Below are 12,810 nucleotides of genomic sequence, written 5' to 3'. Positions count from 1 at the left end.
GGGGACACACCCAGGACGGGACGCCAGTCCGTCGCAAGGCACCCCAAGTGGGACTTGAACCCCAGACCCACCGGAGAGCAGGACTGCGGTCCAACCCACTGCGCCACCACGCCCCTCTTCGTGATAAACAAACGAATGAAAATATAACAATAGAAAATTTAATGCATGTAAAAAATATGCTGTCTTAATGTAATGAGTGAAAGTATTTTATTTGATCTGAGGTGGCATATTTTCCATAAAGAAGCCAGTTATGACATTTTTTCATAAGTAACAATGGGAATTGCCCTTAAAGACTGATTTTATTGAACAAATTAAACATGATATAGGAGGAATGGATGTACCAAGTCGTAAGCTTTACCACAAAACAGCACCAGTGTATACCCTAATCCCAAAACAGTATTATTACTATTATCTACCTTATGTAACACAGAAAGGATGAACGAATCGGTGGTGGTGATGTGTGATTGTGGGAATCAAAGACACAGAATGAGGTTTTCGGGAAAGACAATGTGGACGCGAACGGTTATGGGAGTCGAGAAGTGAAACAGAGGTGAACTTGGGCTGGAGGAGTGGAGTGAGGACACACAGTGAGACACTGAGGAGCACAGAGGTCCTCAAGAACCACGGTACCAGCTCCTCCTTCTTCCTCCAGCAAAGTGGAACCCAATGAGCAATGAATATGCACAATTTCTGAGTGCGTGTTACATAATAACAATCAGTTTACATAAAGCGTAAAACAGAAAAATGTAAAAATTAGTCAGTGGTAAAATCAAAATATTTTTCGTATAGAAAGGAAGTGCTTTAGGTAAATATAGTGTCTCGTAAAATGCATACACATTTAAATGTACAAAAAAATGCTTTGCATATATTTTATTTGAGGTAAATATTTGGTGTTAAGAATGCTCAACTTACGCAAAGGAAGGCAATGACACTTCCACATTTGTGAGATGATTCATATTATGTGGGGGGGCGCAGTGGTGCATTGGGTTGGACCGGGTCCTGCTCTCCGGTGGGTCTGGGGCTCCAGTCCCGCTTGGGGTGCCTTGCGACGGACTGGCGTCCCGTCCTGGGTGTGTCCCCTCCCCCTCCGTCCCTACGCCCTGTGTTGCCGGGTAGGCTCCGGTTCCCTGTGACCCCGTATGGGACGAGCGGTTCTGAAAATGTGTGTGTGTTTGTGTGTATATATATATATATATATATATATATATATATAAGGTTTTGAGATGCTCTGCAGGCAGCTGGAAATGAATTACTATGTTTTAATCAGAAGTATATTAATAACAATGAGAGCAAGAAAAAATGTACGTGTGAATGTAATCCATTAGCTACTGGCCTGTTTTTCACAGACCCATCGCAGAACATTGTCACAGGGCAGGTCGTTCCATCTCTTATTGGGTTCAGGATCCATTATTCTGGTTTCTACGCAGTCTTCATCTCGTTCATAGTTGTTAGGCTCTCCAGACCTCCAGTTTCTGTGGGTAACATAAATAAATACAAATAAATGTGTTAATGTGATCTGAGTATAAAAATTCTGCTCTGAACCTAAATGTTCTGTGCGATATATGTGTCATTCTAACAGTGATGATGTTCTCTGTATATAAACTATTCTGGAGATTGCACTTCCTCAGTGTCATGAGTGGTTTCCAAGGGTTCGAGTCAGGTTTGTTGTTATAGAACTTTTGTGGTTTCTATTATCCAGAGTTCTGTGCTCTGTCCTCAGTACTTTTCCTTAGATCTCCTCATTTGTTAAGTGATTTGATGAGTGTTAGTCTGAGTAAGAGTTAGTGTTACTTTCAAAGAGAGTTTTATGAGCTCTTACCCTTCGTACTGTGGCATTATTGTACCATCCACCCATTTCCAGGTTCCTTCTCTCACTTTGTCACTCAGTCCAATCCAGAAACGACCATTAAAGCGGTCAATGAAGGCCTGAAGTGAAATGTCACACTTTGGCATCATGTCACTGTCATTCAGCTTTACTTAAGAGCAGCTTTTGTTAATTAGGGTTAGTGTTGCAATGCAAACTGTCGAACATTTACATGATTTTAATTTTTCCCTCTTCTTGTTCATCTCACCTGCTCCTCTTTGCTGTTAATGATCACCAGATCTGCTCCTCTGTCTGTACAGTACTGCCGGCTGGTGTCCCAGTTCTTCTCCTCATTAGAAATGTAGTAACAGCTGAACTTGAAGCTGTTCCACCGTTCTGGACAGACTTGCTCTACAGCACAAACAGGTATGTGTTGAGAATGAACAGTAATTTTTACTCCCTACTGGGTACAGATGAGTGGCTGCACTCTGATAAGACCACAAAGTGAAATAAATTTAGTGTGTCGCATAAACACATACATTCTGTCCTACCACATGTCCAAGTCGTTCTTCCACGTATTTCCTCCAGTTTCAATAATTGGTAGACCTGAGCAGGGTCAGAGTGAACTGGAGCCTTTCCTGGAAGCACTGGGCACAAGGCTGAGGACTGTACACCCTCGACAAGGGTAGCCACAGACACACGCCCTTCACACACCATGAGCTACATAGTGAGCAACGCAGCTGAACTGCTTGTCTCTTGGAGGAATTCAGAGCACCAGGAAGAAGCCACACGCACACACACACACACACACACACACACACACACACACACACACACCAGGGATCCCACTCATGATCTCTCGTCCCACCGAGGCACCGTGAAGGGACAGTGCAACTCACTTCTACCCTCTCTGCCTTGTTCCCAGTGATTCCAGGATAGGGCCTGGACTGATGTGACCCTGATCACGACACAGGGTGAATGTAAATTGATTGACGTATTTATATTGTGCTGAAGAACTCACTCTCCAGTTGCTCTTTTGAGGCAGAACAGTTCCTGCAATTCGTCTCAAGTTGTTTTTTCTCAGTTATCAGTACGCTGTTACTGGACTGCAGCTGGTGTCTCTCTTTTACTGCAGTGTTGTAACTGGTCTGTAGCTGGTCTTTGTCTGATACCAGTGAGCTCAAATTGGTCCAGAGCAGGTCGCTCTCAGCCTTCAAGGCCTCGTATTTTGTATGAAGACCATCAGAACTCTTACCTGTAGTGGTGAGAAATAAATAACACAACACAGTTACCCCAATGTAAAGAAGTAAGTAAATCACAATGACATCTAGCCTTAGACAGAAAGACATAGAAAGGAATAACTCAGCTGATAATAGATCAATAATAATGTGTCAGACACAAACTCACAGTTAACACTCAGCACTATGAGGGCCGTCAGCAGGAAAACACACAGCAACCCCAGACACACTGTAGCCCATCTGTAGGGTTGTTTCCTTTGAGATTGAGATTCTGTAGAGACACCAACATCTCAATTTTAAAATTGTTATATATGGACAAATTCTCATAGACTGAACAGGCACAGGATTCACATTGATAATACTGTTGTACGCAGCGCTGTGGGTTTGGATGGGGCGAAGAAGAACGCAGAGACAGTGTTCATGACGAACGGTTTATTAGAACACTGGCACCAGGAAAATAATGCTTGCAGTCCAAGGATCCCGGTTCCTCCAGGACCTACAGCTACAACCGTCCTTCCCAGCCTGCTTAGCACCCCTAGGCTCTCTCCAACACCCTGGCAGACACAGTCATCCAATCATTTTCCCCCTAATGCCGCCAGTGGCAGTATACCCACAGTTCACATTATTCCCCATAATGCAACTGTTTATATTTAGGAGTTTCCCTCCTAAAACAGTAACGCGGGGTCGTTACAATACTATGGTGGTGTAAGGTTAATTCTTCAGAAAAGAAATGACAGAACTTCTTTTAGGGGAATAAAAAGCTCTGGCATGAATTGTACACCCTAAAAAACCGACTGTGTGGTTCTGTTAACTGTTCTGAGGTCAAAATTTATTGTCACAATATTATCTCACTTACAGAACCTATAAAAATGAAAAGCTGTTCTAATGAGGAAATCATGTGCCTTGAGTTTCCTTGAAAAACCCAAGTTCCTTTATTTGCAACTTAACTTCAAAGTTTCTAGAAAAGAATCCATGACGACAGCATGTCAGAAGTGATCAGCATTAAACAGAACTTGCAACACATGCTGATCTTTTTTATGTTACATATTTTGTCGGTACATCTTTATTCCCCCAAAATTGTATTTTTATTTATCATCGTTGTTGCTATTCTCAACTTGTCCATGTTGTGGTATAAGCAGTCCAGTGTGCATCCTGGATTCTACCCATGTCTCAACAACAGGTGCTGTGAGGAAACAGTGCTCCCACTGCACCACCATACTGCCGTTTCTGTTCATATTAAATGAAAAGGAATGATGTTTAAATTGTCATTTCTCCCATGATCTTTTAGGTGCATGTTAACGTGTAAATGTTTATGCTCAATAACTTGAAGAACAGATAATGCTTTACACAGCTCCTTGTGTGATCTACAATGGTTCATATGGTGGAAAATAACAAATTAAATTCAGAATCACGCATCAGCATCTAAGTCTCTCCTTCTGTTGATGTAATGCACTCATTTTATTTTTCTATTAGATGTACTTTGTTGTGGAGAAAAGTGTTTGCAAAATGAATCGATGAATGTTGTCTTGTCCAGGGTGTACCCTGTGTTTCCAGAATAGGCCCTGGACCACCGCAACCCTGCATTGGACCAGCAGTTACTGAGTATGAGTTGAGATGATATAAAAATTCAAATGATAATGAAAATAAAATCACAACTGTGACATATTCATTTCTGGTTTTGAAAACAGATTTTTGAAGACTTCCTTAAAAATGAAACAAGGCAGTAACGCATTTAGAAATGATCTAGCATGAGTTGAAAATAATTTTCTGAAGTGCTGTTTCAATGTCAAAAGGTGAGAATTTTCAAATTAATCTTTTCTTGAAACAACCCTAACAATAATACAGAAATTACAAATTCATATATAAAATAAAACATTTCATTAAAGTTTTTATATATAAAGACAATAAAAGATTATACAAAGCAAATCTTTGTAATGAGCTGAGCTTTCGGTTCAGATGGGACAGAAATGGACGCACGGAAAGTTTTCATTATGAATTGAACACCGACGCAGATTTGATGGATATAACGCTTTTGGTCCAAGGATTCCTTTTCCTCAAGGACCTGCACCTCAAACCAGCCATCCCAGCCTGATTAGCCTTTTTCAAGCTTTCCTTTACCTTCTCACACTGTCCAACAAGCACTCACCCTCTTATAGTCTCTGTCAGGACCCACAGCGGTTGGACTATAATTTCACATTTTTCCTACAATTCCCAATATCCATAGCTATTCACAATGAACATCTGTTCCTGCTCAAACACGACAATCCTCAGAAGTTGTGTGTATGTGTGTGTTCTCACCTTTGGGTTGAGTTCCAGGCTTTTGCTTGATGCCTCCTCCCTTGTTTTAGTAGAACAACTACTGAAGTTGTTTGTATTGGCATAAATATTTTCATCCATGTCTGTATTGTTGCAGGTATTATCCAGCTGCATTTCCTGAATTGCGAATCTTTTTTGAGTTCCGATCTCTACTTCTTACTACTTAAGAGTTCATGAAGAACATTGTTCGCACGTCTACTGTAAATCTTATTTTAGCAACCTTCTGCAGTGCAGCACTGTTTTCACACTACATTTCAACATAAAGAGGAAGCAACCATCATAGAAAAAGGTGAGAAACTCAGTACAATGAAAGTTATTTTAATACTTTCACTTTTGCCCCAAGCCACAGAGAGACTAAACCATTTATGCAACAGTTTTAGGGGGTGTGGTGGCGCAGTGGATTGGACTGCAGTCCTGCTCTCAGGGGGGTCTGGGGTTCGAGTCCTGCTTGGGGTGCCTTGCGACGGACTGGCGTCCCCTCCTGGGTGTGTTCCCTCCCCCTCCGGCCTTACGCCCTGTGTTACCGGGTAGGCTCCGGTTCCCTGGGACACGCGGTTCTGAAAATGTGTGTGTGTGTGTGTGTGTGTGTGTGTGTGTGTGTGTGTGCGTGCAACAGTTTTTAGTGAGTGTTGTATTCCTTTGTTGTGTGTTGTGTTTTATGTTAGGGAAGGGTGTAGTGTGTTGGGTTTTATATACGTGAATAAACAACGCTATTTCATCCATTTAACTTTTTTATCCTCTGTTGTGCATCACCATGCAAGCAGCATTTAAGAAACCCTTTAAAATGGTCACTAAATTTTGGGTGATTTTAACATATTTTTGGTATAGTTTCTGTCCAGCTGATTTTTCGTTCGATGTGGGTGTTTGTTAAGATTTTTTGTAACTTCCGTTAAAATGTTCTTTTTATTTGTTTCATGTAAGAATACATTAATTGGGTCATGTCACAAATAATCCATTTTTAAACGGTTTTCTAGACTTTAGAGTCTTGGGGTATAATTTTTAATTGGTCTCCAAGGTTCCTCATGCAGTGACCATTTGTTTTTCTTCTTTGATGGGTTTTATAGTGTGAATTTTACATGATGCATGATGGTTAAAAAAGAAACAGAGTTCATACAGCAGGATATAATCATAGTGAAATTCAGTTTTCTCAAGGGTCTGAAGGAGAAACTGAGCACTGATCAGAGTGACTGAAGATGATACTGAACTGCAGTAACACTGCATGTAAGATAGACTGGACACTAACAACATTCATGGTAAGAAACAATAGACACTGAAACACTGTCCAGTGTCACCAGATGACAGTACTTCCCCACCCACTCTCAGACACTCTTCACAAGTGTGAATGCAAAATCAGTGTATGACCACGTTAGGGTCAGCCTTTAGCACTGCGGGCACACTGACGGGAGAAGAATAGTGTCAATGAAAGGTAACTTATGTCCAGTTCTTATAGAAAGAAACTGTCATTATTTAATAACTCAGTTATGGAATCACTGAAATTGCTTTAGTAACATTAGAGCTGCGTAAATAAAGCTTCTGTGTTGCGATAAATGAAAATCATCTGAACTCACTTAAAACAGACCCCAGACATATACATCTTCATATTAAACAATCGGTCATTTGTAATTAATAAAACATAGCAAAATATACCAATAGAAGGTTTAATGTATGTAAAAAAAAATGCTGTGTCAATGTAATGAGTGAAAGTACATCATTTGATTTGAGACAGGATATATTCCATAAAGAAGCCAGTAATGACATTTTTTTCATAAGCAACACTGGCAATTCCACCCCATAACAATGGGAATTGCCCTAACAAGCTGATTTTACCGAACAAATTAAACATGATATTGGAGGAATGGATGTACCAAGTCGTAAGTTTTACCACCACAGTATGTGCCCTAATCCCAAAACAGTATAAATTCCTATTATCTACCTTATGTAACGCAGACATGATGTAGGAATCAGTAGAAACGCCCCTTAAAGTGGTCAATAAAGGCCTGAAATGAAATGTCACAATTTGGTATCATGTCACTGTAATTCAGCTTTATTTAACAGCAGCTTTTGTTAATTATAGGGATGCAATGCAAACTGTCAAACATTTAGATGACTTTAAGTTTTTTCCTCTTTTTGATGGTCTCACCTGCTCCTCTTTGCTGTTGATGATGACCAAATCTGCTCTCTTGTCTGTACAGTACCGCCTGCTGTCATCCCAGCTCTTCTGCTCATTAGAAATGTATTGCGGTTGGACTATTATTTCACATTTTTCCTACAAGTCCCAATATCCATAACTATTCACAATGGACATCTGTTTCTGCTCAGGCATGACAGTCCTCAGAAGTTGTGTGTATGTGTGTGTTCTCCCCTTTGGGTTGAGTTCCAGGGTCTTGCTTGATGCCTCCTCCTCTGTTTTAGTAGAACGAATCTTGAAGTTGTCTTTACTGGCACGAATATTTTCATCCATCTCTGTCCTGTTGTAGATGTTATCCAACTGCATTTCCTGAATTGTGTATATTAATGGAGTTCTGATCTTAACTTCTTACTACCTTAGAGTCCATAAGAACATTTTTTGCACTTCTGCTGCATATCTTATTTTAGTAACCTTCTGCAGTGCAGCACTGTTTTCACAGTACATATCAACATAAAAAGGAAGGAAACCATCATAGAAAAAGATGAGAAAGTCAGTACACACACACACACACACACACACACACACACACACACCTTCAGAACCGCTTGTCCCATATGGGGTCACGGAGCCTACCCGGTAACACAGGGCGTAAGGCCGGAGGGGGAGGGGACACACCCAGGACAGGACACCAGTCCATCGCAAGGCACCCCAAGTGGGACTTGAACCCCAGACCCACCGGGGAGCAGGACTGTGGGCCAACCCACTGCGCTACCGCACCCCCAAAGTCACTACAACAAAAGTTATTTTAATAGTTTCACTTTTGCCCCAAGCCACAGAGACACTAAACCATTTATTCACCAATTTTTAGTGAGCGTTGAGATTCTTTGTTGTCTGCTGTGGTTTATGTTAGGGAAGAGTGTAGGATGTTGGGTTTAATTTGTGCATAAACAACGTGTTATTCTTCCGACAGGGAAGCGAGTCTTCAGACCCAAGTGCAGCGCAGAGGTGCACAGGATAGGGGATGATCCGAGAGGCGTTGTCAGAAAACTAGCGAAGGTCACTGAGGAGCAGGTGTCGTTACAGGGCAAATCCGAAAACTTTGAGTCAAAGAACAGGCAATGGGTCGAGGGTCACAAAGAAGATTAGGAGAGTCAGGAGGAAGATCAAGGAACAGGAAGAAGGATGGGCAGGTCAGGAAAGGTAGGCAAAGCGATACGAGAAATGTGAGCGAGCAGTAAGGATGAACGTGGTTCCACGTCTGCCTTCACTCCATGCTTTCCGTTTATGTGCCCGGCCTGTGATCAGCCACAGGTGTTCCTCGTTGTGCCAAGGTGGAGGATGTGACAGTACCCCCTCCTCCACGAGCGGCCTTCGCCGCTCTGCGACGACTCAGTGAACACCCTTGAGGCCTGGGCGCGGGGCGGTCAGGATTGTCTATGTGGAAAGCTGAGAGCAGGTACGGGTCCAAGATATCCCAAGCGGTCACCCAGGACTGTTCCTCCTGCCCATAGCCCTTCCAGTCAACCATCTACTGCAGGATGCTGCCCCGCCAACGGGAATAGATATGAATGCCATCCAGGTAGACCAGAATTCCGCAGCTGATGAGATCCCCGAGGATGTGGTTAACAAAGACCTGGAAAACACTGGGCATGTTAGCGAGACCAAATGGCCTGACCAGATATTTGTAGTGGGCGAGGGCAGTGTTAAAAGCAGTCTTCCACTCATCACCCTTGCATATCCTCACCAGGTTGTAAGCACTGCGTAGATCCAGCTTTGTGAACCACTGTGCTCGGTGGACGTGTTCCAGGGCTGCTGTAATGAGAGGCAAGCGGTGCGGGTAAGTCACTGTGACATGGTTCAAACCTCGATAATCGATGCAAGGACGGGGGCCCCCATCCTTCTTCTCAATAAAGAAGAACCCCACTGTAGCGGGTGAAGCAGACGGACAAATGATCCCCGCTGCGAGGGCCTCCGTGATGTACTGCTGCATGGCTTGCTGCTTGGGTATGGAGAGCGGGTAGACCCGGCCCCCGTCGCTCCCAGAAGGAGGTTAGTGGCGCAATCCCAGGGTCCATGTGTTGGGAGCACCGCTGCCTTCTCCTTACTGAACACCTCAGCCAGGTCTTGATATTCAGCGGGTATCGCCACCTGCAGAGAGGAATCAGCACCCTCGACTGAAGTGGCCCTACAGGGGAGCTGCAAACATGGCCCTCCTCATTGCAGTCCCCAAGACACCGGCTCTCCTGTGCTCCACTTAAAGACTGGGTCATGGCAACTCAGGGTCGGGTTGATGCAGAATGGGGGCCGTAGAGAACTTGAGTTTGAGGTTCTCGAAGGCTCGTTGGGCTTCTGGGTTCCATGGGAGACGAGGGGTTTTACTCGCTGTAAGCGCTGTCAATGGTGCGACGATCATGCTGAAGTTCCTGATGAACCGGCGGTAAAAATTGGAGAACCCCAAAAATCGCTGGAGAGCCTTAGTGGTGGTTAGGCGAGGCCATTGCTGGATGGTCTGGACCTTACCTGGATCCATAGCAATGCCTTCTCGGGTAAGTATGAACCCCAAGAAGCAGACCTTCTGCTTGTGGAATTCACATTTCTCCAACTTCACATATAATCTGTTTTGCAACAGTCTCTGGAGCACCTGTCGGACAGTCAGTACATGCCTGGCCAACGTATCAGAATAAATCAGGATATCGTCAAGATATACCAGGACGCCTTTGTGGATCATGTCCCCGAGCACATGATTCACAAACGCCTGGAATACACTGGGTGCGTTCGCAAGACCAAAAGGCATAACCAGGTATTCGTAATGACCCAGGGTGGTACTGAAAGCAGTCTTCCATTCGTCACCCTGCCGGATACGGACTAGATTGCACGCACTTCTCAGGTCTAGCTTCGTGAACCATTGCGCCTGCTGAATGTTCTCAAGGGCGGCTGTGATCAAAGGCAGAGGATGTGGATATTTCACACAAATATTATTCAACCCCCGATAGTCAATACAGGGGCGTAACCCCCCATCTTTTTTCTCGATGAAAAAAAAACCCGGCAGACACGGGGGACGTGGATGGTTGTATAATTCCTGTCTCTAAGGCTTTGGTGATATAAGTCTGGAGGGCTGATTGTTCGGGTCTGGACAACGGGTAAATGCGACTACGCAGAGGTGTGGTACCTGGCGAGAGATCAATTGCACAGTCCCAGGGGCGATGCGGTGGGAGCTCGGATGCGTGTCTCTTGCTAAAAACCTCTGCAAGATCCTGATACTCGGGAGGAACTGGCACCTGCAGTGCCGATTCTGAGCCTTCTATAGACATAGCTCGACAGGGTAGCTTTAAGCAGGTTCTCTCACATTGGGGTCCCCAAGACACCAACTCCCCAGTACTCCACTAAAAAACCGGGTCATGCTTGGAGAGCCAAGGGAACCCGAGAATCAGGGACAACTCCGGAGATGAAATCAAATAGAAACTCAACATCTCCTGGTGACATACACCTACTCTCACAGTTACAGGGGCTGTCTGCTGGTCCACAAAACCCTTCCCGAGGGGCTGGCCATCTAGGGCGGTCACTTTAAGACGCCCCCCAATGGGTTTGGAAGGGATACTATGTGACCGAGCAAATTCAATGTCCATGAAGCACCCTGCTGCTCCCGAATCCACCATTGCTTGCGTCTGTATCTGTCCTGCTCCCCAGGATAACATTACGGGTACCGCGAGGCGGTTACAACAGAGGGTGCCACTCACCTTGGCCTCAGGGTGGACAGGGCACTGGAGACGGAAGTGACTAAGGTCACTACAGTAAAGACAGAGGCGTTTTCGTAGTCTTCGCTGTCGTTCGGTGAGGGGCAGGCGCCCCAGCCCCAGTTGCATCGGCTTTGCTTCCTCCTGTTCGGGACCGCATCTTTCTGGAGCCGGTTCTGAGGCTGGTCCCTGGGTTCTGATCTGGTTATCTAAGGTAACAGCGGTTTCTATGAACCGATCAAGGGTCCATCTTTCTCCTCGGAACACCATTTCACCGCAGATGCGTGGGTTTAGACCACGGCGAAAACTAGCCAACAAGGCTCTCTCTCCCCAATCACTGCGTTCTGCAAGAACACGAAATTCTATGGCGTAATCTGCCACGGGTCGGTCACCTTGCTGTAGATTCATGAGTCTTTCACTCAGCTGTTCCTCCGGGTGAGCCAGCCCGAAAATGGCGAGGAACCGGCTCTTGAACTGCGCATAAGTGCTGGGGAAGCCATTTGTCCAGACTGCTGTCGCCCACTCAAGTGCTCTGCCCGTGAGCAGAGAGAGGATGTAGGTGATCCGGCTCTGTTCTGTGCTGTAAACTAGGGGCATACTGGAAAAAACGAGCTCACATTGAAACAAGAAGCCTTCACATTGTGCTGGGGTCCCGTCAAAGCGGGTCGGGGGAGACAAGTGGAAACTGCATGATGGAGAAGGAGTTGCGTTCGACGAGTCAGGCGCTGCAGGACCGGCTGCGCGTTTCTCAATGGGCTGTGTGGGCGCACGCGACGTATTCAGCACGCTTACCACCTGCTTGTAAGAGGCGATGAGGTTGTGGAGCGTCTGTTCCATACCTGCTAAGCGCGCTTCACGTGAGTCCAACTCCGCCTGGAGATGGTTCAGCTCCGCTGGATCCGTATATGTGGCGGAACCTTCTGTCATGGTCGCGTCTGAGGGAAGCGGCGGACCCAAGTGCAGAGCGGTAATCGTGGTGTCTTCGGGGAAATCCAGAAGAGAGGAGGTCAGAGGACGGGCAAAGGGTCTTCGAGGTGCGAACGTCGTAACAGGGAGGATCCGAAAGGCGAGGTCAGTGTACAGGCAAGGTCGATGATCCGAAGGAGGCAGTAGATCGGGGGAACAAGGGACGGGTTCGGGAACAGGAAATGGCTGGAGAAGGTCGCTAACGAGGAGGCAGATCAAGGTTCCGCATCAGCTGGTTGTCCAACGCAGCCTTTTATGCTGCAGTCTGCGTTGCGTCACAGGTGTTCCGTGTTGGCCCGGAGGTGTGGGCGTGGCAGGTATGGCGGCACTGGTTCAATGAAAGGATAGCCACACTTCATAGTGATGTCTTCTACCATTTATTCAGACACCGTGAAAACTAAAAAATACAAAGACATAAAAATATTCAAGGATACACCTTTCACACAGTTTAAATTCTCTCATATTAGCATCCATTAACATACCAGCATGACCACATTGTTACAACAGAAATATAATTAACATGATAAATATGTACAAAGCAATCACATTTTTCCACATAAAGCAAATAAGACCATTATAACACAATATAAACTAAATTAAAGTGACAATTACCGTGTGCGCCCT

General features: G+C 45.0%; 1 protein-coding gene and 1 long non-coding RNA gene across 2 annotated transcripts; both read right to left on the bottom strand.

The window, feature by feature from the left end:
* Positions 1-1,241: 1,241 nt before the first annotated feature.
* Positions 1,242-2,862, bottom strand: LOC114909090 (CD209 antigen-like protein D; the record flags this gene model as incomplete). The annotated part of the gene is made up of 4 exons (XM_029254360.1): positions 1,242-1,472; positions 1,820-1,926; positions 2,073-2,215; positions 2,826-2,862. Coding segments are annotated over 4 exons (438 nt in total), but the record flags the coding sequence as incomplete, so codon positions are not given.
* Positions 2,863-2,951: 89 nt separating this feature from the next.
* On the bottom strand, positions 2,952-5,358 carry LOC108927838 (uncharacterized). Its single transcript, XR_003797956.1, has 3 exons — positions 5,341-5,358; positions 3,212-3,313; positions 2,952-3,059 (listed from the first exon to the last, which is right to left on the bottom strand). It is a non-coding gene; the product is annotated as an uncharacterized LOC108927838 (long non-coding RNA).
* Positions 5,359-12,810: the final 7,452 nt, after the last annotated feature.

This window comes from Scleropages formosus, chromosome 1, assembly GCF_900964775.1.
Source record: "Scleropages formosus chromosome 1, fSclFor1.1, whole genome shotgun sequence".
Taxonomy (NCBI): Eukaryota; Metazoa; Chordata; class Actinopteri; order Osteoglossiformes; family Osteoglossidae; genus Scleropages; species Scleropages formosus.
The sequence above is the reverse complement of the archived record's forward strand: the minus strand, read 5'-3'. Positions and strand labels throughout refer to the sequence as shown.